This window comes from Malania oleifera, chromosome 7 (assembly GCF_029873635.1).
Source record: "Malania oleifera isolate guangnan ecotype guangnan chromosome 7, ASM2987363v1, whole genome shotgun sequence".
Classification (NCBI taxonomy): Eukaryota; Viridiplantae; Streptophyta; class Magnoliopsida; order Santalales; family Ximeniaceae; genus Malania; species Malania oleifera.
In genome coordinates, this window is record NC_080423.1 from 102,211,478 (window position 1) to 102,239,366 (window position 27,889).

General features: G+C 35.7%; 1 protein-coding gene across 2 annotated transcripts; it reads left to right on the forward strand.

Moving 5' to 3' along the window:
* Window positions 1–633: 633 nt before the first annotated feature.
* LOC131160139 (mediator of RNA polymerase II transcription subunit 31) lies at window positions 634–27,600 on the forward strand. Of its 2 annotated transcripts, none has more exons than XM_058115498.1 (7): window positions 634–860; window positions 1,319–1,377; window positions 16,120–16,217; window positions 22,898–22,994; window positions 23,142–23,220; window positions 26,915–27,201; window positions 27,372–27,600. In XM_058115498.1, exons 2-7 carry the CDS (start codon window positions 1,331–1,333, stop codon window positions 27,382–27,384), a joined length of 621 nt encoding a protein of 206 aa, XP_057971481.1. In that variant the 5' UTR covers window positions 634–860; window positions 1,319–1,330; the 3' UTR covers window positions 27,385–27,600. The 2 variants fall into 2 exon arrangements, with proteins under 2 accessions (XP_057971481.1, XP_057971482.1); XM_058115499.1 differs by having other exon boundaries at window positions 636–864.
* Window positions 27,601–27,889: the final 289 nt, after the last annotated feature.

Here is a 27,889-nt window from a genome sequence, read left to right on the forward strand (position 1 = left end):
GAGAGTACAAACCTTCCTTGAGGTTTGTTCAAATTTAAGATTTTATTTTTGAGGAGAGGTTTGCATATTTGGCAAACTTTAGAGGATGTTGAAATAAAAAATAATAAGAACCATTAGAAAATATTTTACTATATTTTAATTGTCATATACAATAAGATTGTCCTTATAAAGTGAATTTTGAAATATAATAATTAAATAAATTTTTTGTAATAATTTTATTTTGATTATAATATTTATAATTTATATTATTTTGTATCTTTATTATTTTAATCATATACTTTTTTGTAATTGTTATTTGGTTTGAAGATTAAAATAAGCATTTATTTGATAAATTTTTTAATTTATTTTAATTTTAAAAATATTAACTAAAGAGTTTGTTGTTTTTCAATTTTCAATTTTTATTTCTACCTTTTAATTTTCGTTTTAATATTGTTTTGACAATAATCTCAAGTGACACCTTTTAGTTTTTCATTTATTGGGGCTCGCACAATCAGATTAATTTTAAATTTTTTTATATTTCTTTTTTTTATTTAGTATTCCAGAATTTATTTTATAAAAATAATATTATAAAATACTAATATACAATTTATTTTCTTTTCTCTTCTATTAGTTGAATCAAACAATGAAAAAAAGAAAAAGAAAGAGACTGGTGTCTCCTCTTAACTACGCATATCCTCTTAACTACGCATACGGGGAGAGAAATAGTTTCTATTCCCTTTTCTCATCGGTTGTCCAACCAAACACAGCCTTAAATGGAAAAAGCATGACCGGGGGCAAGAGCCATTTTGCATATAACTCTATTGCTCCGGCTGGCCATCGATTCTACTGCCCTCTCCCGCCATCTCCGCCGTAGAAAAACGGTCAGTAAGTTCGCCTTCCTCCTCTTCTCCCCCTTCTTCCTCACCTGCCTCATCATCATCATCTTCCCTGCCCTAGATTTTTTTTTTTTTTTTTTTCATTTTTATAGTCGCTGTACTCTCTATATCTCTCTTTCTCTCGGCTTATTGTGTTTTTGTAGTTAGTAGGAGATATTAACGTGGTCTGGTTCGCAATTTGTTATGCTGGGGTTGTGTTCCAGTTAAAATCACTGCTGTCTGGCCTGAAAAACTCTATTTTTTTTTGTATAATTCTTTTTTTTTTGTTTGAAATTAATAACAATCATGATTATTAGTTCTTAAAATGTATGGCTTCAGTCTCTCTCTCTCTCTCTCTCTCTCTCTGAGGTTGCCGTAAAGCTTGAATTCGTAACAAAAAGAGACCTGATCTCGCCTTATATGAACACTGTTTTTTACTCATTTAACTTTTATTGGCAATGAAGGTGAAGGATCAAATGACTTCGAACAAAGAAAGTGGCGAGATATTGGATACTTCCTCATCGTAAGCATTTAGCTTAATTTCCTTTTATTGTTATATTTTTCATTCTATGAAGGGGTGCAACTAAAATTATTGTGTGACCTAGAGGTCATGGGTTCGAGGTGTGAAAAGAGCCTTTTGCAAAAATGCAAGATAAGGCTGCGTGTCATAGATCAGTGGCGGTCCACCCCTTTCGTATAAGCGGAAGTTTTATGCACTGGGCTGCTCTTTTATTTTTTTTGTTCTGTTTCATTCCATTTCCTTTATTTTCAAATTCTCCACTTTCACTTTTTGAAGGATTACTTTGTCATGGTTTAAGCTTGTATTATATAGAATACATTTGGATTTGTTGATAGCGAATGCGGTGAAGGTTGGGTTTATGATTTCTTGTGGTGAAATAATATGCTTGCGGATATGCCTTATTCTCTCTCTCTCTCCTTTTGTCTTGGTATACTTAATTGGTTTAATTTAGTTTATATGATGAAGTTACTCGTAACTTTGTGCCTTCATAAAACAATACATAGTCAGCAAGTACTTACAGCCTGTTGTGATTTTGTATCTTTTTTTATAGGCATCATCTCATTGTGTTCCCATTCAAGATTTCTTTTCTAAATTTTTTTATCAATTTGATGCTTCTAGTTTGACTAGAAATAACGAAATTTGTGTACTTGCTAATCCTCATTGAAACTGAATTTCATACATGTTTAGCTTTACCTGAGTGAGACTATTTTCTGGTGGTTGTCACAGTACCCTCATTTTTTCAAATGTAAATTTTTTGTGTTATTGTGAAGTTGGTCTTTGCAAATAATGGATTTAGTTTTTGTGGATGGATCTTTTTATTTTGAATTTTTGTTCCTGCATCTTTAAACAGTTTTGCCATCTTGAATTCTTGATTTGTTCACAAGAGCTGCTTGCAATTTAATATGATATTTGAAGTGATGAAATGAGTTTCTACAGGAAATGTCGACGTATATATGACATCAGCCTACCTATTGGGCCTTAAAATGGAATTCAACATGATGTTGAGCAATTGACCTAGTGCATGCTTAAGGCATGCGGAAACGTCACCATCTCATTGACATTGGTGTGATTGGAATTGGAATTGAAAAGAACTCCAAAGCACTTAAAGATTGGTTAAAAGTGTGGATTCACATTAGTTGAAATGTTTAGAAAAAGGTTGGCAAGGTAGAAGCAGAAATACTTGTCAAAAAGTGAAGCTTCTAAAAAGCACTTTCTCTAATCTTCCTACATATTTGATGCTTTTAATGGTGCAGTGTTTAGAATTTTTCCAGAGTAATTTCTTGTTGGGAAGACTTTGGGAGTGGCTGGTGGGATGGTAAGTATGCAGTAGCAGTAGCAGTAGCTGCGGTGATGAGCAGAACAGGTACTGTTCAGGGGTGAAAATAGGGAGAAAAATAGAAGAGAGGAGTCTAGAAGAAGAAGAAAGAAGGAGGTAGAACTCTAGAAGAAGAGAGGATGAAGAAGGAGATTCAAGTGGGGGGGGGGGGGGGGAAGAGAGGATGAAGAAAGAAAACCAATTGGGGTGAAGATACATGTTCAATTCTCAATTAAAATGAGAGAGAGAGAGAGAGAGAGAGAGGCCGCATTGACATTGATGTGATTTGAATTAGAATTACAAAGAACACTTAAAAGATTGAAAGCGAAAGTGTGGGATACACATTTGTTGAAATGTTAAGAAAAAAACTGGCAAGGTGGAAGCAGAAATACTTGTCAAAAAGTGAAGCTTCTAAAAAGCACTTTCTCCAATTTTCTTGTGGGGAAGAATTTGGGGGAGGCTGGTGAGATGGGAAGCATGCAGTAAAAGTAGCTGGAGTGATGATCAGAACATGTACTGTCCCGGGGCGTGGGGTGGGGTCAAAATGTGAAGCTTCTAAAAAGCACTTTCTCCAATTTTCCTACATCTTTCACGCTTTTAGTGGTGCAGTGTGTAGAAAATTTTTAGAGTAATTTCTTGTGGGAAAGAATTTGGGGTAGCTGGAGTGATGATCAGAACAAGTGCTGTCCCGGGTGGGGGGGGGGGGTGGTGGAATAGGGAGAAAGATAGAGGAGAGGAAGCCGGAAGAAGAAGGAAGAAGGAAGAAGGAAGAAGGTAGAACTGTAGAAGAAGAGAGGATGAAGAACGAGATTCAATTGGGGGGAAGAGAGGATGACGAAGGAAATAATTGGGGAAGATACTTCTTCAATTCAAATAATTCCCACATGGCCAAATGGATTTCACGTACTATGTATAAGAAACTCTAAATTACTAGAAATTACACATAACCCCTAAATATAAAATTACAAAAGAACCCCTAAAACGTACTTATATCACAAAAAAACTAAACACATTTGGGTTTAGGACCCAACAATTCCTTGACTTTTTCTTTTACTTTTTCAGAAATTGATCTCCAAATTGGGTCAAGATGATCCACCTAAACACCTCCTTTTTGTCCTACATCAATTTCTTCCTTCAAAAAAGACTAGACTCCATCGAGTTAGGGAAAACACCAAGGAGGCAAGGAATCCTGCATGAATAGAATCATCTTGCTTCGTAAGAAAGGAACCAATGGTGCACTTTAATTTGGTGAATTTCAAGAGCTCGAAACTTATATTTATTTTTGTTTATGGAGAGGATGTAAGAATTTTTACGGGCGTCATGCTTAGCCCTTTTTTGTCAAACAGCCATGGACAGTCCAAAAGGATAAGAAAAATCTTTGGGAGGAAGGATATCACAGTGCATTGTCCCCATTGAAACAATCTTGAGGGTAAGCAAGCAACGATCATGGGCCTTCAAGTTGGTATTGTGTACCAAGAAATTATGTATTGATCATGGCGAGGTTCAACTTCTAAATTTAATTTCTTCATTGCTTGTTAGAAAGTACATTTGTAAGACTAAAGATCAACAACCAATGAAAAAGCAACTTATGACGAATCACTTGAGTCAAAAAGATGCTAGTTTGTTTCCAATCTTCTTTTCTTCAACCTTGTGGGAATAGAGGATAGGTCGAGGAAGTAAACAGGTTTTCACACTGCCATTGTCATCTAAATCCCTTGGGACTTTTGTCCCAATTTCAATTGTTTGGATGCCATCATCATTATCATCTTCTTTTTCTGCAATAACCATGACTTGGTTGGACATTGTGTAGCTCAATGCCCAAAACCCTGACATTTGAAGAACTTGATTGATGGTTTGACCTTGGAAGTTGTTCTGAAATGCTCAGGAGTCTTTCATTGTGACATTTGAAGAATTTGATTGATGGTTGGACCTTTGGAGTTGCTTAGAATGCTCAGGAGTCATTCATGGTGTAGTAGTCTGAACTCCTTTGCCTAGTTGCAACTTCTCTTGCACAACTTCTCTAGTACTCTTTTCAAATTAAAGGGCAATGTAGCTCTAGGAGGATTAGGTTGCATATCCTCATCGAGTTGAGTGGCAGCTTGTATTGCATCCCCGACTAAAATGAGATGGCATGCAGCAAGCTTGGAGGCATAGCTGGCTTCAACCCTTTTTGTGTGCAAAGCTATCGTCACATCCTTTTTCCATTCTATGCTGGCATGAGTAGGCAAATAATAGTACCTAGTAGTGGATTCTGCTGCTGACTTTTCTTCTTCTTCAAATCAAAGAGTTGCAATCTTGCAGATGAACATGCTGCTAGTAATTGGAAGGTGCAAATTGTTCCTGCATAGCTTGCTTAATCTCATCTCATGTTATGATCTCACCAAATCTCGTTCTTCTAAAGATCTCCTATAGTTTAATATGCCAAATTTGAGTAGTTCCCTTCACTTTTGATTTAGCAAGATACAACTTTCGAGCCTTATTTATGTCATACCATCAGAAGCAGTACTTGAAAGAATATGCCCAATCATCAAATTCTTCAGGAGAAGCATTGCCATTAAAATATCAAACTTATTGTTTAATTCCTTTATTCAAATGATCATTTTTTTCTTCATGCAACTCAAAAAGTGTGAGGAGCAACAGCAGCAGAGCAGCTATACCACTTGCCAATTTGGTAGGTCAATAAGCCTCTTACCCATGGCTGCAACTTCAGGCATTCTCTATATTCTGTTCCCTACTAGACAAAAATTCTACTTTTGCAGACAACTCAACATTAGTCACCATGCTGCTTATTTTATTATATATATGTGTATATATATATAGTGCACTATATATCACTAAGGACTCTTTACAGAATTTGCAGAGTTCTCAATCTATTCATGCAAAACCACAAACTTCACTCAATTTCCCAAGAACTATCTTTCCAATTAAAGAAACTCTTATAAACAACTTTCAATAGCAACAATATTGTCTGATTCCGTTGCTGGGGGCACTGGTGAATCCCTTCCATGTGTACTACCAAACTCAAACAATCAACCTTCTACAAACAACGTCACAAATTTGTAGTTTTTTGCTGGAAAAATTCAAAATAATGTGCCTGGAAGCAAATGTCTTGCAATTCTGGAAGTGGTAGAACAGGTGAAAAAATTTTCACATGCATGTTGCTGGGGCCAGTGGCGCATGAGTTATTGGTGGCGACTTTCCGAGGATGAAACTTGGAGTGAAGATAGCTCGAAGGGTAGTGATTGCAGTGATAGTGGTGGTTTGATGAGAAAGCACGGGAAGTTATTGATTTTGAAAGGTTGATGGTTGTGAATCTTTTGCCAGTGATGGGACCTCATGTGTGGTCAGATGTCAATGAAATTTAGGGGAGGTGCTGATCGGCAATGCCTGTTCTCAATGGTAGTGGTGGTGTTGCGAAATGACACTTGGAAGGAAAGTGATGTTTGAAATTGAGGGGCAGTGTCTGAATTTGTTTTATTTGGTTACTTTCTGTTGATGGATGACTTAAGTAGAGGTAAGAAGAAAGATGATGAAAGGGAGGAGATCCAAGATGGACAAGTGAAATTGGTTCAAGAATTATTCAGAAGCTCTTGGAGTTTAATTGACACCAGAGGAAGAAGAATGATTTGAGGGGAAATTGGGGATTGAAAATGGGAAGAGAGGAGAACGTAGTATGCAGTAGTAGTAGTGAAGGTGTTGAACAGACAGTATAGCTACTGCCCAGGAGGGAAATGGGGATATAAATAGAGGAGAGGGGAGGGGAAGGTAAAGAAGAAGGAAGAAGGAAGAAGAAGAGAGGAGAAAGAAGGAGATACAATTAGTACTGCACAGGGGGGACAATAGGGAGAGAAATAGAGAAGAAGGAAGGAGAAGAAGAAAAAGGAAGAAGGAGGCACAGTTGGGGTGAAAACATAGACATTCAATTCTCGATTCAAATTCACAAAAAAACTAACTTCCACATGGCTTTCACACCCTAAAGACAAACTTTTTTTCCCTAAACACACATATATTACAAACAAATTCTGAAGTACACATAAGCCTCCTACAAATAGACTAAACACACTTGGGTTTAAGACCCAACAATCCCTTGACTCTTTGAAATTGGTCTGTTAATTGGGTCAAAATGATCAATTCAAGTACCCACTACTCGTCCCAGATCAGGGTGGTAGTGTGTTGAAATGTGAATTAGGGAGGTTTGGAAGTGAGAAAGTTAAGGGATTTCCATGTTTGTCTTTATCCTCCCTCCTCGGTGCATAATGATGTCATTGCTTCCTTTCCTATCTCAAATGGATTTAATTCTTGGGATTTCCATTTTTGTGGGTTTCTTAATGATAGGTAGGTGGCGGGGGGGGTGGTGGGGGGAACTCTCTTCTTCGATGGTGTTGTTGGAGGGGTGATTTCTTTGAAGTGGAAGGGTTTGTCGGTTATGGGGTTTAGATTCTTCGCGAGGCTACTCTTGTAAATCTTTTTATTTTTTTGAGCTTTTGACTAGAACTTATATTCTCTTTCCTCTTCATTGTAGTAACTGGAAAGCGAAAGTTTTCTATAAGATAAAGTCTTTGATATGGTTGGTTCTTGAAAGAGTGAACACCAAGAAGTAGAGTAGGAGGATTTTCATGTATATGTACCTTACATTTCGATAGCTCAAAATATATATATATATATATATATATATATATTTTCAATTACTTTCGCTTGGAAGATTTGGAGCGAGGTTTATTTGGAGAGAATTGTGTTTGCCTGGGGCCAATGGAGGATTTGTTGACTATTTCCTTTACTGGTTTTGGTAAGGGTGGAGTTGGTTTGGTTTTTAGGAGTTGTGGGTTTTTTTGCCATCCTCCAAGGACTTAGGTTGGAAATGAATGTGCATATTTTTATGCGAAAGAAGGTTATGTGTTCTTTGTTATGTGGAAGGATTTATTATTTGGCTTTACATTGCTCTCTTGCATCTGGATGTTGAGGCTTGAGGGCGCCTTTTTGGGATTTACAGTGAGATCGTAAGGCTCTGTTATCTTGATTATAGTTTCTTCGCGCATATTTGGAAAGATTCATTATTTGGCTTTACATTGGTCTATTGCATCTGGATGTAGAAGGGTGTCTTTTCCGGATTACAGTGAGACCGGAAGGCTGTGTTATTTTGATTATAGTTTCTTCATTTTTTGATTTCTTATTCTCATCGGAGAATGTTGTATTCTCCTTTTTTGTTCATTCTTCTTTAATGGAATCTCATTTTTTTTCATAAAAAAAATCTATTATAATTCATTTTCTCATTTGGGACCCTGGCCTAGGTAATTGATGTAGGAGCTTATTTTTTTAACTAAACTGGGCCAATTATTTGGAAAGGCCCAATGTTTAGGAAAGGGTGATACGGACTTTAATTTGGATTCAAAGAGAGGTTCTCATCTAACTGGCTTCCTACAAAAGGCTCCAGGCGATATGCCGGCCCATGATTCCGAAATTAAGGACCAAAGTACTGCTATGTTGAGTCTGGACATGGGACAGGCCCAAAATACTGCTCCAATTTCTCAGAAAACAAGTACTTGGATGGAGGAAGATATACCTTCCAGTAACAGAATTGTTTTTCAGCCTCAGGTTAATAGAAATATAATTCAGCCTCCAGTTATTAAGAATATGATTTGAATTGATCAAGAGTCGGAGAAAGCTCAGGATGCTAGAAGAACAGATTCACTTTTAGATGGCGGTGATAAAATTTTGTCTAGTTCTGAAAATGTGTTAGAAGGTCGTGCCAAAAAAAGTAGAAAAAAAGCAGGGTTGGGGGAGAAATATGGTGGTTGTTGTCTTTATACAGATAAATTTGAAGGTAATAAGGTTTATGCTTGTTGTAAGGCAGCCTGTTTGGGTGCTGAAATGAAGAATGTATTTGAAGATAAGTGGGAAAATTTAGGCGAGTCAACGACAAAGTTGCTAAGGAGAGATTACAAAGGAGAGTTCAGTATTGTGGAAGTTCCTCAAGTTTGACAAGAATGTTGGAGGTTCTAATGAGATAAGAAAAGGTTAGAAGGTAAAGAAATGGGGGTCAGAAAGTGACGACAATAGTGATTTTGATTGTGCTGGGGGGTTGTTAAATGTGATTTGTGAACAATATGGATACGCTTCTGACTCCTGCAATGAAATAAAGAATTTGTCTTATGTTCATCCACCCCTATTGGAAGGCCTAGAGGGGTTCTCAAGATAATGATGGGTTGGTGAATACGTTTTAGCATGAGGATGGATGCCCACACCAGTGGGGGAGATTTCCAAGGTGGATTAAGAAGCTCAAATTTTTATGGATAAAATGGATTTAAAGTTGAGTGATAATTAGAGGAAATGAAGTGTGTTTGGATGGTGGTAAAAGTTGAATGGTGAAGGATCAAAGGGAATTAGTGAATTTGAAGACTTTGGTTAGGGTTTGAAAAGGGAATTTCTTAGTTAATTTCATGTGGTTTTAAGTTGGAATTTCCTATTTTTTTGGTCTCTCTCTTTTTATGGTGGATCCTTGGCCCTGGTAATTGTACCTTCTCTTCTTTCTATCTAATATAATTTCTTTTGTTATTTAAAAAAAAATATTTCTGCTTCTCCAAATCATAAATTCATAATAAAACTTCTGATTTGCACATGATAGTATAATTCAAATTTCAGTAAGATTCAAATTTAAATTTCTTTCAACACCCTTTTCTATAACCTTATGTTAGCACCATTTTTCATCTGTCGTGCGATGTAGCAAGGATGGATTGGTGGAATAAAATGGAGTTGCCACCACACCTTTTGAGGAAGGGTAAGACAAAGAAAACCCTAGTGCTATATGAGTAAGACCCCCTATGATCTACAAACTGAGAGATGGGTTTGGGAGCCTGGTTATGCATAAGGAAGATGTTAGGCACCTCAAATTTTGAAGCTTGAATTTTAAATTAATTGGAAAGTTAGATTGATTGGGAATCAAATTTTTTAAAAAGGGAGATCTTGGAAGATATGATTTGCAAGATTTAACTTGGGGTTGCGACGAAAAAGGAAATCAAAATCTCAATTAATAAATGCAAATTTTCAAATTAAGGAAAATATCATCGGCCACAAAAAGAAAGAAAGGAAAAGGGAAAGGAAATATATGCTAGAATTAAAAACCTAATTTACATCTTAGGTGAAAATATAACCTAGCAAGGTCCTCTTTCGTCTGCTCACCTTTTTTATTGCCTAGGGAATCTTCTAGAGTTTTCTTTCTTATTTTTTGGATTTTTCTAAAGATCTATTTTTACATTTCTCTTGGAATTTTATCTAAGCTATAATAGTAAATAATATGGTAATAATCATAATTATGATATAATAATAGTAACACTGATGATTGTAGCTAATAATCAACATAAGGATAATTACAAGAATAATAGTGATAATGATAATAATAGTAATTAGTATTAATAATAGTGCATATGAATGATGATGATGATGATGATGATAATAACGTACAAATAGAAATAATAGTGAAAGAAAAAGGAAAAGAAAAAGAAAACCTTGTTATTGAAATCATATTTTCCTGTTCTGCATTTTTTGAAGGCTTTTTATGATTCTTTCTTCTTGTTTGATTCTCTTCCTAATTGCTGTCAGGTTTGATTCCAGGTGTCTCAACAACCAAAAGATTTGAAAGGTAGTAGATTTCTAAAAACATAGTCTCAAACTACAAACAAAACATTCATCTTCAAAAATCGTCAAGCAATAATTTTATGATAACTTTTCACAAAATAAAATATAATTCTTGTGCTTAAAGAATATCATGCTTGTACTCATTCAATCATCATGATTTTGTCTGCAACCGATAAATAAATTTGTTAAGGACTAAGGAGACAGTTCATAACTGAGTTGTAGCTCATTGGATTCGATATTTCAAAACTACTCACAAATTCGAATTTGAACACTAATGTGCAAATTAATTTGCTGTAGACTGTAGCACTCTAGCTGATATCAATATATTATAATAACAAAAGAACAGAAAATTGTAAATTATTTCTTACCATTCAGTATTTGGTTAATGATTTAATGGGTTTATGTATTGTATGATTCTTAACCCTTGGGATTAGAGAGAGAGAGAATTGAGGGCTGGGTGTCTCCCATGGCTTGTTTGTTGCTGCTGCCAGAGAAGATTGTCTCTGCTGGTTGCTGCCTGTTTTTCTTCTTCTTCTTTTTTTTCTGTAGATTGAAAAAAAAATTCACTAATGTATAGAAGAAATAATTACAATGACAAGAGGATAGGAAATCCTCCTAACACAAATAATACAAAAGTAAACAAAAGGAAACAATTACATCAAAGCCCCTTTACAAATTTATGAGATTGTCTTCGTCTTCTTCACCCACTGGGGAAATTCTATTGCCACCATCATGGAGCTTCCAAACAATGGAAAACTGATTGTTGTTGGACCTCACTCGGCCAAAAAAACTAATCCATGGCTTACGTTCAAAGAACTACAATCCAAACATCTAGGTTTCTTATCCTCTTTGTCCTTTTTCACCTCATTTCTCCCTGGGACTGTTTTGCTGGTTTTGTTGCCACCACTCCCTCCAACATTTCAAGCAAGTTCCTGCATCCTGAAACTTCCTTTCCGTCTGGCATGCATGTCATATGGACGACGCTCGAAATATTCTCCAGTGAAATAAAACAATCAAATCTGTTTGCTCTTAACCGAGCCAAGAAGAAATTGCTTGGGGTCTTAAGGGATTTCGCCTATGGAAGTGGAGTGTTGGTATACAAGAAATCATGAAGCTCCTTTGCAAACCATCTTCTCTTCTCTTAAGGAGAGCAAGATGGAATAACGATGCGCTCTGTTTGTTTTGATGATGTTGACAGCACTACCTTTTTCGTCCAAAGAGAATTTTTTTTAATCAATAAATATGCTTGAGTTCCCCATGAAAACAAAACTGTAATTTTAAATTTTTTTTAACTTATAAAGAAATACCAAAAGATCAGAGACAGAGCTGAAAAAAGATTAAAAATCTGTTGGGATCTGTCATTGTCCTTGCATACCCTCTCTTGTTACATAAAATTTCAGTAAGCTCTTTCACATCTGTTCATTGTCATGCATCGGAGAAATTATAAAAGAAAACTAAATTATACCCTTCCATCCCCCATGTTTTCTCGCCGTGCTGCTGCCTGCTTATTTATTTATTTGGGTTTCTTTGTTTTTTGTTTGCCGGGAGGGGGGGGGGGGAATGACAAAGACGAGGATCGAGTGGAGTAGTGATCCATTTTCAACTTACCCTATTTTGATTTATTTTACTTAATAGTCCTTGGTCCTTCATTCTTGTTGCCTTAAAGGGTGGGAGCAGCCCCTTAATATACCAAAAACTCCATTTCTTTTTCAAAATTTCATTCTGTCCCCACTTGCATGTAAGTTGGTGCTATCCTTGTGTAGGGCTGCAAATGAGCCAAGCCATTTTCCAGTTACTTAGTGCTTGGCTCGATGATGGTGTGCTCGAGTTTGTTTCACTAGATAAATGAGCTAAGCTTGAGCTCAAGCTAGGTGATACTTGGATCACCAAGCAAGCAATCTAACTCACCAAGCTGGCTTGTTTATAAACTCATGCAGTAGGCTTATTTAGTAGGCTCATGAGTTGACTTCTTAAATAAGTTCATGAACTTGTTTATATATAAGCCCAAAATTTGATTTGTTCGTTGGTTCATTAATTCTTAATAGGCTCATTAATTTATATATTTGGTTCAGCGTTAATTTTAGAATGACAAAATTTTACATATATATATATTATATATATATATATGTATGTATGTATGTATGTATATTAAACCATTTTCTATGTATTTATATTAAACCATTTTCTCTCAAATCATGACTAATGTTAGATTACTACTTCTCCCAAAAGCTTAAGCTGTTAGGTTGTGGGCCAACAATGTATATCAAGCTTTAACACTCCCCCACATGTGCAGCCTGATGGCATGTGGAGAGATGAACAAATGATAAGATAGCCACTACAGGGAATAACAATTGTTTTTTAAACACCACCACAATGAACACAGGCAGCAAGACTAGAACCTAGGACCTCTTGGTAACCAGCTCTGATATCGTGTTAGATTACCACTTTATCTAAAAGCTTAAGCTTTTAGGTTGTGGATCAACAATATATATCAAGCTTTAACAACTAATCACTTATTTTTATTTATTTTAAAAATTTTTTTACTGTGTACCTATGATTGCAAATGACCTAATCTTCATTTGCTTACTTTAGTGAGCAATTTTAGGTTTAATTTTAAGGCTCACTAATAAAGATGGAAATTTGAACAATATTACACTTAGCTAGTTTAGGCTTGTTTTTGGCTCAATTAATAAATGAGAACATAAGCAAGACTAAGTTTGCTTGCTTAAATAATGAGCCAAGCTTGAACTCAATTTTAATGCTCATTTATTAAATGAGCCAAACCTGAACTGCTGGGCATATTCAAGCTTCGGTTGCCTTGGCTCAACTTGATTGTGAATCCACTGTCATGGGACTATGCTGAATGTTTGTATCTAAGGAGGAGAGGTAAGAGTGTGGGTTAATGGGTGCTACATGGGCAAACTTCAACAGAAAATATGAAATGGTTATTTATTTGTTTTTCGTTGAGGAATTGCTGGTGACCTCTTGCGCTAGATTATGCCTGTTTTGGACCCATAGGTTATGTCTAAATTAGTTCTGGACATGTTGATGAGCTGGGCACTGAGTTTAGAAGTATTTATAGTAGCGTAGCAGAAGATGGGAAATGTCTCTTCATTTGATTGGTGTGTTTTGGGAGTAGTGGCATTTCAAAATATTGGACAGAAATTGAAGAACCTTTTGATGTATCATGTGTGCTATTTTCTTTTTCTTGCTGATCTCTTTTATATGACACTTGTTGGTCCTCCTAGTTGGACTTTTTTGGGGATGCATGATTAGAGGTAGACAAATTGTTGTTTTTGGTTCACTCGCAAGTACAATGCATGCTTGCTCAGATTCGCCCCCCCTCCTCTGGAAGCTTGTTATAAGAACTTATCAAAAGAAGAATTTTAGCACTAATTCAATCACAATTTCCCATAGCCACTATTCCCTATTTTTTTTTTAATAAATTAGTTGGAAAATTTTATTAACGTAGACTAGTAGAAGGATAGACGTGCTCAGCACTTTGTTGTAAAAGAATTTTGAAAGTAGGCTGGTGGGTTTGGAAGATGCGTTATTTGTCTAGAGGACCAAGCACTTTTTAAAAATCCATGCCTTTATTGGTTGAGGAGAGGCTTGAAGACATTCAATAATGTTCTTGTGGATCTTTACTTGTCAAAAGGGGAAAATGTTGTTGTAGGGGGTAGTCGTGGTTTTTTTTTTCTTTTTTGGAGGGGGGGGGGGGGGCGGCGTTGGAAGTTGGTTCTCTTCAATAAGATGCTGCTGGGTAAATGGATATGGTGATTTGCTCAAGAGAAGGATAATTTTTGAGGCGAATGGTGCAGGCTAAGTTTGGAGAGGGTTGTAATTGGTGGCGTCCTAAAGGGGATTAGGATGCCTTGTGGAGCATGGTGGGGGAAACATATTTAAAGTGGATGAGGAGTTCCTTTCCTGTATTTCCTTTTGCGGTTAGCATATTTCTCTGCATGGCGTTTAGTTCAACTTTTCCCCCTCACGAATCAATTCAAATGCCCTTTCAGTTGTCTTAGACCTGATTATTTTGGTTGGTGGAATACATATTAGTATATTACAGACTAATGTCATCCGATTAGTGTGAACAAGGGGCTTTCATGAGCTGCTCAATATTCTCATGTAACTTTGGTGAATGTGGGGGGATGGTGATAATGGACCAATGGTAGACGGGTGTTGTCAGAAAATGGAGTATGCTGTAGGGTCTTACAATAGTAGGATCTTGAAGCAAGATAAGCTTGGTTGGGATTCTTTACCTCGGAGAGCTTTTTGGAACTTCAAATGCCTCAGGTCTCTTTATTTTTTGGGAAATATGTGGGAACGAATATTAACCATTTGTAATTTATAGTGAAGAGGGATTTATTTGTAAAATAATTGATTCCTTTGCAGGAATCAAGGGGAAAGTGGTGAACTATTTACGCAACTTTGAGTATCTAATCAGTTTTTTTTTCTCTAGATAAGGTAGTGAACAAGTTGAATTCTTGGAAGGTGTCTAGTATCAGCTAGTGAGCGAGGGGTTAGGATGTATGGGGCATTGTGGTAGATTAGGATTACCTGGAGAGAAAGCAAAACCTAAGGACTTTGAGGGTGTTAAGGCATCTTTGGAAAAGATTGAAGAGAAGCTGCTTTTTTACCTTGCAGTTTTGGCTGATTGAGAATATTATGAAGGATGTGAAATATTTTATTTTATTTTATTTTTTTCATGTTGTTCTCTTTGGCAAGTTTGACCTTGTACATGTACACTGTACTTGGGCAACCTCTCTTTTGGGGCCTTTTTTTGTGATGGTTTTCTTTTTAATTAAAAAATATCAGCTAGGTGGGTAGAGTTTCATCTTCTTGTTCTTTTGTGCCATTCCTTTCCTTTTGTTATAAAGAATAACAAACTAAAGCTACGTTCTCTTTTTTTAATTAGGATAAATTATACAGTTACTCCCTTAAGTTTTATTGCATTTTACATTTCTCCCTGATCTTCAATTATGACGTTTAATTCCTTAAACTTGCAAAAAAATTGCAATATCATACATAGGTGCATATGACCATAGACGACACCAACTTCCGTTTGCTGGAACATATTTCATTTTTGTGAGGTTAGTTTTTTGCCTTTGGTAGTTGTACACTTGTACACTTGTACTGAATAAAATGGTGCACCTTTGTCTTAGATGTTCACCTTTAATGATGGAGAACAGAGTTCATTTTGGTGCTAACTCAGTTCTAGCTCTAATGGACCTTATTTCCAACTTTAGATGGGTATAGGCACATGTTAGTCAGTCACATGGTTTAATGGGAGTTTGGGTAATTGAGGTCATATGTGCTCACATCACAATTTTTGTTTTTACCGTTTTATTGCAAGTTTAAGGAGTTAAATGCCATGATTTAAAGTTCAGGGAATAATGTTCAATCTTGTGAAACTTTAGGTACGAAATGTGTATTTATCCTTTAGATTATTTTCCTCTTGTGTTTTTGGGTTGGGGCGGAAGGGTTTCGTTAGAAGACCAACTCGACCTAGGCTACAGAATGGGAGGTACATCTCTTTCTTCTGAAGTCCTACACAATGGGAGGTAGCCTATTCACAAGGTTTGAAGTTAGGACCTCCAACATGGATATCTCACGATCAGGCCTTTGGGTTGGCTCCTATGGAACTGATTATTTTATTTTCCTACATTTCGAGCAGTTGAATGTAACTTTAAAAAAAATCATTAGTAGGTTCTTTCTTTCCTTCTTTTTGGGATCTTCTTCATTGTCGCAGTTTCTTCAAAATTCTAATTGTTGTATCGCTTTCAACTAATTTGCAGCCCAAGAAACATATATAAAGATCCAGATGATGGGCGGCAAAGGTTTTTGCTTGAATTGGAATTTGTGCAGTGTCTTGCTAATCCCACCTACATCCATTGTATGTTTCTTTGCTTCAAAAAATCATTATTACTTTCATTTGTTTTTTCAATTATATATTTTATACTCTTTGCATTTACAAGATTATGGAATGACCAACTCCTCTTCTTAATTTGTTATAGTCAAGATATGACATTAGACCTGATTTTGTGTTTCAAAACCTGTTAATAAGGAGTTCAAGCCCTTGTTGTGTTTAAGCTTTGTATGACTACTCTTTTATATTTTTATATTGAATGGACACTGTTTTGTTATTGACTGATTTGAAGCTCAGTTGGTTTTCTTGTCCCAGGAGTTTGGTAATTTTCTAGTCAAATTACTTACAAATTTTATTTGTTTTCTACTGTTGACAGATAGAGAAGCTAGGTTATGAATTTTCTAGAAAAGAATGTTTCCTCCTCTTTTTTGGAGTCTGGATTTTGTCTCTTCTCTTCTCCACGGTTATTGAATGAGAAATGATTTGAGCTTCATAGTATGGAGCATCGTGAATGTTGAAAGCTGTATAGCATTCATATTTTTATTGAACGACAGTAGTAACTTGTGGAAGTAGAACATTACCAAAGCTTTGGCCCAGGTGGTATGCTGGGGCAGGGTCTTGATTTCACGACTTCCAACCCAAAAAGAGAACATTGCAGATGTAGAATATGCAGCTTCTCTCCATAGTCCATAACATTGTAGAGCAGTGGTTTGTGTAGAATTTGGCTGAAGTATTTTCAGAATGCTGCCCCTGCTTGATTAATGAACAAATTAGCCTTTTGTGCCAGTCATAATTTGTGACATCTTAACTGATTGGGAAGTTCTAGTTGCCCGTGCTTGTCTGTCATATGATTTATTATCGTTTGTGCTTTTCATACCAGATAGCTTGTTACAACATTTCTGGGTTGCAGATTTCAATTTAAACCTTTTCAGTTCTCAAAATTGGAAAATTCATAATCTGCCAACCAATTGGAAAACATATTACAGTAATTAAGTTCCATTGAGTGTGAATAAATGGCATAGAGTTCTGAATATATGGCCTCTTTAGAAGATAATCTATTTTTAGAGGAAGATATATGGAGGCGTGTAAGGAAATATAGAGCTTTTAAAATGTTATATCTTAACACTTTATTAAGCGAGTTATGCTTTCTTATAACCTTAGGCCATGCTTGCTACAGTTATGCTTATGTGGCAACTTTTTCTTTCAAGTAGTTCAAAATTTATTTTAAATTTTTTTTTAGAAATATTTTTGTGTATTTTTCAGATTTCTACCACATCTGGATTGCACCTCATGATGTGTCGTGTCATATATAGTGAGGATGCTCTATGGTGCTTGATTTTTATTGGATTTCATTTGGAATGTGCTATTTCGTGAATTATCTGACAATGTAGATATGCGACGTGGCTTGTTTTGTTTGGTTGCACTAGATGATGTGAATTGTTATATAAAGTAGGTTGCCTCAGAGTTATATATATATATATATATATATTTTAATTATAATTTTTATGATGAGGTGGATCCCATTCCTTTACATGTGCACATGTGGCAACTTTTTAATAATTTGACTTAATTGTTGCACCCAATATACACAAGCTCTTCGTCTGGAGTGCTTGTCATTTTGTGGGCGTTATGCCTGCCACTGAAGTCATAGGGTATGATGGTAGCAAAAGATAATTTAACTTGGTAATGTGATGCTTAGACACTTCATCCTGTCAATGCTTTTGACTGTAGTACACAGCTAAATTATGGAGAGATGCCTTAGTTAAAAGGATTCATTATATATTAGGAATGGGAGTATGGGAAACAGTATATGGGATGTTAATTTGTTAAATCAAAGAGTTAAGAGTGGATGAATGGTGAATGAGTTTTTTCTTTTCCTAAGAAAAAAAAGAATGTTGAGGCTGACTAGTGCTAGGAGTTTAGTACTAACCTTCTTCAATATATTAATTTGGTTAGAGTGATGTAGGATTGTAAGCCAGAAATTGGATGGATTGATTTGACCCTCTAATATGGAGGTTGATTTCATAGAACAGGGTTAGGGGTTTATTGGGTTCTAATCTCAACAAGGCTCAGCAGAACTACTCAACTTATGGCCTCCAGTTTTATGCCATTGTTCAAGCATTGAAATTCTAGTGGCATTACCTCATTCAAAGGGAATTTATTCTAAATTCTGACCGTTGAAGCCTTGAGATATCTCGATTCCCAAAAGAAATTAAGTTGTTGGTATGTTAAATGGGTGGCATTCTTGCAGGGGTACCCTTTCATACTGAGACATAAGGCTGATTTGCAAAATAAGGTGGTAGATGCGTTGAGTAGAAGGGCATTTTTTCTAAGAACTATGTCTACTAGTGTTGTTGGGTTGGAGTTGATCAAGGAACAATACAACCAAGATCCTTGTTTTCTTGAAATTATTGAGAAATTTGTAGCTAGGGGTTGTGATGTGTTTGCAGAATTTGTGGTGGAAGACAGGTATGTGTTCAAGGGTGTTAAGCTATGGATTCCCAAAGTTTCATTGAGGGAATATTTGATACCTGAATTGCCTGGGGGAGGTTTAGGAGGTCATTTTGGCAGGGATAAGACACTAATTTAGTGGCTGAAAGGTACTTTTGGCCTCCCATGCACCAAGAGTGAAGATCAGTGTTGCACTAGCCAAGTTTCAAAGGGGCAGCAACTGGATACAGGTCTTTGCACTTCTTTACCAATACCTGTAATCCTTTGGGTTGATGTTAGCATGCATTTTGCGCTTGGATTGCCACGAACAACTAGGGGTATTGACTCCATTTTGTAGTTGTGGATCGGTTTTCAAAGATGGCCCATTTTATTGTGTGCAAAAATACGTTGAACGTAACCCATGGGGCAGCTTTTTTCTTTCAAGAAGAAGTCAGATTACAAGGTGTACCAAAGACTATCTCATTAGATCGAGACACAAGGTTCCTTAACCATTTTTAGAAGATTTTATGGAAGTTATTGGCTACAAAATTGCAGAACAGCAGTGCCTATCACCCTCAAACAGATGGGCAGACTGAAGTGGTGCGCAAAAGTTTGGAAGCATCAGAATAAATTCCCCAAACTTTTGCGCACTACTTCAGTTTGCCCATCTGTTGAACAAAGATTAAGGTTAGAAACAAAGGTCTTAGAAAATCAATTTGGTTTTATGCCTAGGAGATCTCCCACAAAAGCTACATATCTTTTAAGAAGATTGATGGAAAAGTTTAGGGAAAAGAAGAGGGACTTGCATATGGTATTTATTGACCTAGAGAAAGCATATGATAGGATACCTAGGGAAGTTCTATGGTGGGTTTTAGAAGAAAAGGGTGTATGTAGTAGGTATATTGATGTCATTAAGGATATGTAAGATGGAGTAATGACTAGTGTAAGGACTATAGATGGAGAAACTAGAGAATTTCCAATCACCACAGGTGTACATGAAGGATCTGCTTTGAGTCCTTATCTTTTTTGCTTTAGTGATGGACCAACTGACTAAGAGTATTCAAAATGTGGTTCCATGGTGCATGTTGTTTGTAGATGATATTGTATTAATTAATGAAACTAGGGGCGAAGTAGAGGCTGAGTTAGAATTATGGAGAGAAGCTTTGGAATCTAGAGACTTTAGGATAAGTAGAAATAAGATAGAATATATGAAATGTAATTTTAGTAATAGTAGGAGGAATATTGGAGACAAAGTTAAACTTGATGATGAAGAAATAAATAGCACTTGAAAATTTCAATACCTTGGATCTATTATGCAAGCTGAAGGAGAAATTGAAGATGATGTAATGTATAGAGTTAAAGCAAGATGGGTAAAATGGAGAAGTGCTTCAAGTGTGCTTTGTGATCGTAGAATACCCTTAAAATTAAAAGGGAAGTTTTATAGGACCGCAATAAGACCAGCTATGCTATATGGATCAGAATGTTGGGTGACGAAGAAACAGAATATCCAAAAAGTAAAAGTTGCCGAGATGAGAATGCTTATGTGAATGAGTGGTATAACACTGAAAGATAAATGAAGGAATAGACATATTCGTGGTAAGTTAGGTGTAGCTCCTATAAAAGATAAGATAAGGGAGGGACGACTCAAATGGTATCGCCAGTAAGCCTAAAGCTGTTGAGGCATAAGCATTTTGGGATTGTATTTTTTAAAATAATTAATAAAAAAAAAAAATTATATATAGTATAAAAATGAGAAAAATATTAGAATAATGGAGAAAAAAATAAAAACATAATTCTTAAGTATTAAAAATAAGCCGCAAGTTTTCAAACAGATGAGAAAAAGCCAAATTACAAATTTCTCTAGCCTGCTAAGGGGTTGTTTGGGAGATGCCTGAAACTTATCCAGCCTTGAACCCAACTTTCATGAGAAAATGGGAATAATAGAGAGTAGAGGCTTCGTCGAGAGAGAGCAGAGGCTTCGTCGAGGTGTAAAAGCGAGCATAGGCTTCGTTGAGCTTCGTTGAGGCTTCGAAAGAGTGAGTAGAGGCTTTGTTGAGGCTTTGAGAGAGAGCAGTGGCTTCGTCGAAGCTTCAAAGAGAGGGCAGAGGCTTCACCAATAGAGCCGAGGAGAAGAAGCTTCGCGGGAGAGAGAGAGAGGGAGGATAGGGTTTCAATGCAATATCGAAAGGCATACGCCTTGATGCTGAGGCGTAAAAAGCGAGAATTTTTGTCTGATGCATACGCCTTTTTACTTGATGCATATGCTTTTATGGAGTTGCACCTTTTCACTTACACCTTGGTGCGTTTTTGCCCTAAAACGCTCAAAAACTCCTTTAAAAACACTGGTGTGGACACTTGCAATGTGGGCCACATAGTGCGCCAGTGAGGAAGAGTGAATTAGTTACTGTGGAGGGTAGTAGAAGGGGTAGGGGTAGACCTAAAATAACTTGGAAGGAGATAGTGAGTAAAGATTTAATAGCCCTGAATTTATCAAAGAAAATGGTCCATGATCGCATAAATTGGCGGAAAATGAGTTATATAGCCGACCCCACCTAGTGGGACCTAAGGCTTGGTTTGGTTGTTGTTGTTGTTTGCAAAAGAAAACCATTAAATTTGCTTATAACAGCACCATTAACAGATCTATTGGTCAAAGTCCTTTTCAGGTGGTGTATGGTAGAAATCTGAATCAGGTTGTTGATTTTGTGGATGTCTCTAAGCAGCCAAGGCCCAGTGATGATGCTATTGATTGTGCTGAAAATTTAAAAGCAGCCCAAGAAAAGGGTCCAAAGGAGGCTTGAAAGTGTGAACCAACTTTACAAGGAAGATGCTAATCAGCATAGGTGGTTTAAGGAGTATCAGGTTGGTGACTGGGTGATGGTTTTCCTTTGGAAAGAGAGATTTCCAGTGGTAACTTACCACAAGTTGAAAGGTTGGACCACGTAAAGTTCCGCACAAATTTGGTCAAAATGCCTATGAAGTTGAATTCCCTCATCGCTTGGATATATCACCAATCTTTAATGTGGCTGATTTGTACCCATTCCATGGTGATAATATTTAGTGTTGAGTGCAAGAACACCAAAGTCACTTCTAGCAAGGCAGAAAAAATTGAGGCTGTCGTACATATGCGAGCGGTGAAGACTGGGGCTGGAATTTATTTCAGATTCTTGGTAAAATGGGCTGGGCTGACATGATTATGAGAAGCCATGGATCAGAAAGGAGGAATTTATGAAGATTCTTAGTAAAATGGGCTGGGCAGACATGATTATGAGAAGCCATGGATCAGAGAGGAGGAATTTATGAAGATTGACCTTGACGTGTGCTGGGTAGCAAAGATGACAACTCATATGGAGGCAAGTCCTTCTAAGAGTGGGGAATGATGCAATTCATCAATTGTATTTAATTTTCTGCTTCTATCAGGTGCTGCTATTTATGCGTGCTAGGGGTATTTCTGTAATTTCTGAATTTTGGGGTTCATTTTGGTCAAGTTAGCTTTGGGGTTTTTCTGTAATATTCAGGGGTTAATTTTATGATGTAATTTATTTTTGGTGGGCCTTTAGAAGTTAAGTGCCTTTTAGAATAGGTCATGTGCAAAATGGGAGTTGGCTTCTCCTTGAAGCCATTGTGCTGGTATAAATAGGAGCCTTTTGCCTTTTGTCCCTCTACTGCTGGTAAAGGCGCAAATGGCTAGCAGAAAGCTGTTGTTATTGTTCTGAGTATTAAGTTGCTGCCTATTTGCTGGACTGAAATTTGCAGCACTGATTTTTGTTATTTTGAAGGACTCTGTAATTATTTGAGTTAAAGAATGTTGTTATCGAAAGGAAAAAAAATTATTTGAGTCAAAGAATGTTGTTACAATACTATTCTGAAATATTAGTATTTATTTGTAAATTTTTGTGTTATTCTACACCTATTGCATCCATGTTGATTGGGGCTGGCTTGTTCGATTAGAACCAGTTGATGGAGCTAAAAAGAAATTGAATAAAGGTATGCAGGAATTGGCAAGGCTTCAGAGCTCAATCAATTATGATAGAAAGGGTTTAAAGAGGGGGTTGGTTAATTAGGGTTGGTTGGTTCTATTTTGCTTTGTTTTTCTTATCTTTTTGGTTTTTTATTTTTTTTTTAGAGTTCTTTTTTTTTTTTTTTGGTTGCTGTGAGGATTTCTTGTCCTTTCCCAGATTGTAATTTTCTCTATTATCTTTCTCAATAAATTTCTTTTGCAATAAAAGCTAGCTTATTTATTTATTTCCTTATATTTGATTCTTTTTTGTCTAAATCAGATCTAGCTCAGAACCGTTATTTTGAAGATGAGGCTTTCATTGGCTACTTGAAATACCTTCAATATTGGCAGCGACCGGAGTACATAAAATTTATCATGTGAGCTTGTTTTTAGGTGCATTTTTATGCAATGTAACATTGTTTGAGTTGTTTTTTGAGTTAGATACGTCACTGCCGTTTAATTGTTATTACTTGATTTTCTAATTTAATGGTCAACTATTTTGGGTCTTTCTGAGGTGATTTTAGGTATCCACATTGCCTATTCTTTCTTGGACTTCTTCAAAATGTGAACTTCCGCAATGCAATGGCACATCCAGGGAACAAGGTTTGTCCCATTTTTTCTAGGTTAGGTCCATATTAAAGGGAACACCTTTCTAATATTTTGTCTTACCAGCTATTAAAAGTAATGAGGGTTTTTAGAAATTTAATTTTCCAGTAGGAAACAAATTGTCCACTATCTATTTTTTGCATGTGCTCCTGTGTGCATGTCACAATGTTGGGCAACAGAAACAACATATCCAAAAATTAAAAGTTGTAGAAATAGAAATGCGAATTTTAAGGTGGATGAGTTGTATAACTTTAAAGGATAAGTTAAGAAATGAACATATTCGCAATAAGGTAGGCATTGCACCGGTAGAAAATAAGATAAAATAGGGATGACTCAGATGGTTTGGGCATTTGTAGCGCAGGCCAAGTAGTGTTCCTATAAGGAGGAGTGAGTTAGGTATTGTTAATGGTAGTAGAAGGGGTAGAGGTAGATCTAAAATAGCTTGGAATAAGGTAGTAAGACAGGATCTAATAGCTCTTAAGCTAGCTGAGGAAATTGCCCTTGGTCTTGTGAATTGGTGGAAAAAGATTCATATAGTCGACCCCACTTAGTGTGCATGTGTGTCTGTGTGTGCACAAGGACGTGTGGGAGAGACAGAGTACTAATGCTGCTTATTTATGGTTTCTTTTTCTGCTGTAAAAATATTAGCTTTCCCATGAAGAATGGACAATTTTGAACATGTATACAGTTAATGTATCTCAAGTTATTTTTTGTGAGGGAGAGAGAGCGCGCAACATTTATTTATAATATATTTTGTCATAAAAATAGATTTAGAGAGAACGAGAGTGAGCAATGTTTATTTATAATTTATTTTTCATGTCCTAAAAATTGATTTATAATTGTCATTGCTTATATTAGCTTAAGATGGTGCCATCTTGAACATGGTTTGTGCTTAATGTAGCTTGGGTTTATTTATTTATTCTAGTTTTAATCCATTTCATATTTGGCACTCTTTTTAGGTTTTTTTTTTCCCTTGGATGGTTACCATGTGTAAATTGTTTTGGTATGCTTTTACTATATATCTAATTGGGCTTTTCTTTGTGAGATGGAAAGTTTAGTTAAGCTATCGCAATTGAAAGGTCGTGTTCTCTTTTTCATTTTGTATTTTGAAGGTTATATTATTGAGATTTCAAAAACTAGGGTTAGCTGCACATGCCACCTTCTCATTTTTATTCATTATATTTGTTCTCCTGTTTTCCCATCTTGTTATTTTTACCTGTCCTGTGTTTCAGTGGATCACTTAAGTGATTGATAATTTGAATCTCGTCTGTAGTCAACTAATGTGTTAGTTGTTGTGTCCAATAGCTTGGAGGACTACATTGCACCCTCCTTTTGACAAGTTCTGGGTTCCCAGTGTGTTATTATATTTTAACTTTTTTTTTTTTTAATAAATATTTCTCTTCTGTTCATGCTCTATTGCCATCTTTTAACCCCCTGTGGACCCTGCCCACCAAAATGAAAAAAATTGGTTTTTCTTTGGATATCTTTTTTCTATTTACTGAAAAATGAAATTTGAAAGATATTGATTTTTTAAGGGAAAAATGATTTGAATTTTTTCAATCTTTTTTAAGGTTAAATGAATTATTATTCCTAAATGAAATAAAACAAGGAACATAAAATGCTCTACCAGCTCTAACCTTTTTGCTTTGAATAATACAGACTTATATAATCTGTCACCCAGAAGGACCACCACCTCCAATTCCAAGTGGCAGGGATCCCAGTGGATCATTGCCTAAACTGTGCAACTTCTTGATTGGTCCTCATGGAGCTATCGTCCTAAGATGGGATAGTCTTCAATGATAGGAATCCAAGTTAACTAATGGGCACTGGAGTTGCCATCTGATTTTTTTCCTATCAGTAAGGAAAGTTTGTGTTACTCTAAACTTGGAAAAGCAGTAAAGCATCCTAAACGAAGCCTATGTTTGAAAATTAAGTTACAAATCGAGAAGGTTAAATCTTTGAAAGAAAGATCAGGTGTCTCAATTTTCCTTTTTGGTCTTGATTTTTTGGCAAATTGGTATTCTTTAATTCTTCAACAAATGAAATAAATAAAGAACTGAAAAAAAAAATAAGGAACTAAAAATCTCACTCACTATATAAACATAATAAACCAAAGTACAAAACTAATACAAATCTAACATCATCCTCTATATGTACGAACCATGCATTCAATAGTATTAAATAATAAGTAGAAATGTATTTTATGCCCTATGGAATAATAAATAAATCATGCTATAAATTGATTAGACTTCTTCTGAACTGGATCAAGAGGGATGCGAGAATTTTCAAGGATTAGAAGACTTCTCACTATATAAAAAAAATAAACCGAAGTACAAAATTAATAAAAATCTATCACTCATCCATATATACAAACGATGCATTCATCTGTATTCAATGATAAGTAGAAATGTATTTTACGCTTCATAAAGTAATAAAATAATCATACGACAAATTTACTACTCTTCTTATGGACTGGACGAGGAGGAATGCGAGAATTTTCAAGTTTAGAAGACTTTTAAATTTTTTGTTTGTGTATGGAGTTAGTTTTCTTACTTCTTCCTGTGCATACTCTTGGTTTTTTTTTTTTTTTTGTGGGGTTTTTGCTGTTTGATCTTCAAACGGATTGGAAGGCAGCCTTATTGCAATTATTTGACTTGTGGAGGATGTATTACCGTTCATCTTTTGTACTTTTTTAATCTTTAATGAACATTTTTGTCATCTAAGACTATAAATTGACTAGAAAGGGGGGAAAAAAATAATTTGCATGTGATCACCATAGAAAATATTCTATCTAGAACACAAGTTTACTATGATAAATCATATTCATAACTCACAATAAATATACATAATCCATTATGGAGCAAAAGAGTAAAAACTATGACTCATTTTTACTATGGGTCTTCACATTCAATCAAATATGAAATGAATAATGGCAACAGAGACATGATTTCCATTCCTTCATAGATCATGACTCACGTCTAAGCCTAGCAAGGTATGAAAATCAAAAGAAATACAAAATCAAACAACAAATATAAGAAACACAAATGCGTTCTGGCCATGGATTTGCTCCTGGGGCTGAAATCCTAAGTCGCCTGCTTATTTTCATTTTGAATGGGGAATCAAATCCCTTTTTTTCAAAGGCCTCTACAAAAAGGGGGCAAAGCGCCATACTCATGCTCATAATGTCAAAAGAAAAAATGCTATTCATAAATCATGACATGTAAACAGTCGATTCACTAATCTTGTTCCTACCTGATATCCCACCCAATTCCATAAATATGGTGTTCCTTTACATTTAAATAAAATTGTCACATCTTTCAACTTTTTTTTTCTTCTTTTTTTTTGAATCGCATTTTTTAAAATTCCTGCATATTACCTTCACTTGCCCTTGCTCCATCTCTCATACATTATTGTGTGGGAATGATTTAAGAAGTTGCTTTCAAAATCTAAGGATGAAGTCTAAACATTCCTTTGAAATTCATTGAACGATTTGCATTCTTGTTTGTTTGTGTTTTATGTTATTATAGGTGTTAAATCTCAAATTGAAACCATATTTATTTTTGTTAATATGTTTATTTCCTTTCTTTCCTCATTTTATTATTGAAAGATGACTAGCTGCCAGCTAGAATAAAGAATTTAATATCTTCTCATGATGCACAATGAACATTTACAACTTTGCTGGATATGTCAGGAATTGGCACATAGGCAACAATTCTATTTCTGGAAGAACTATAGAAACAACAGGTTGAAGCATATTTTACCGAGGCCCCTTCCTGAGGCTGCTGCTGCACCCCCAGCTTCAGTTCCACCTGCACCACCCATGCCACCTGCTACAATTGCTGTCACTGCTACTCCTGCCACTGTGGCCACCCCTGCTTCTGCTCCAGTCATTCCTCCCATGCAATTTGCCATTCCTGCTGGATCAACACTAGCAAAGAATGACATGAGGAGTAGTAGTATTGATCGAAGAAAGAGAAAGTATGCTATATATTTTCTGTTCAGTTTCACAGTTATACAAGCAATTTTTTTGTACATGCTTTTTTTAAGAAAAAATTTTTGCTTTCTTGGAAAACCATAATTTTCTTGATTTATTAAATGCAAAGACTATTCAAACAACTGTTCTTTATGTACATATTTTGTTGTTGCAGGAAAGAAGTATGATACCACCTTTCATCTATGAAAGAAGTAATATATGTAATACATGACCAGAGGTATTGTCTATATTCCATTGCCTCTTCATCTTTGTCTACGCCGTTGAAATGTGGTTCGCAATAATCTTTTCATCAATAGTTTTGAAACTGTAACAACGAAACTATTCAGACTAAATTAGCACCCCCATTTATTTTCTAATGTTATGAAATATCCTCAGTTTCTGCATCTCTCTAGTTTGTAGGGTAATTGTCAAGTATTTCATGTTTATTTATTTATTAGGACATGTGCCTAGTTTGATATTTGGCTAGTATTTAACTTAGTAAATTAGTGTTTAAAAAAATGTAAACAAATAGAGTGTATTTCTTGTTCAATATTAAATTATTAATTCTTTGATGATGAATAATACAAAGATAGATTAGAATGCTTACATGTGGCGGTTGAGTATTTTTGTAAAACGTTGGCCTTATATTTTGTTTGAGAGGTCTGGCCATATGGATTGGTTCATATTATTGTG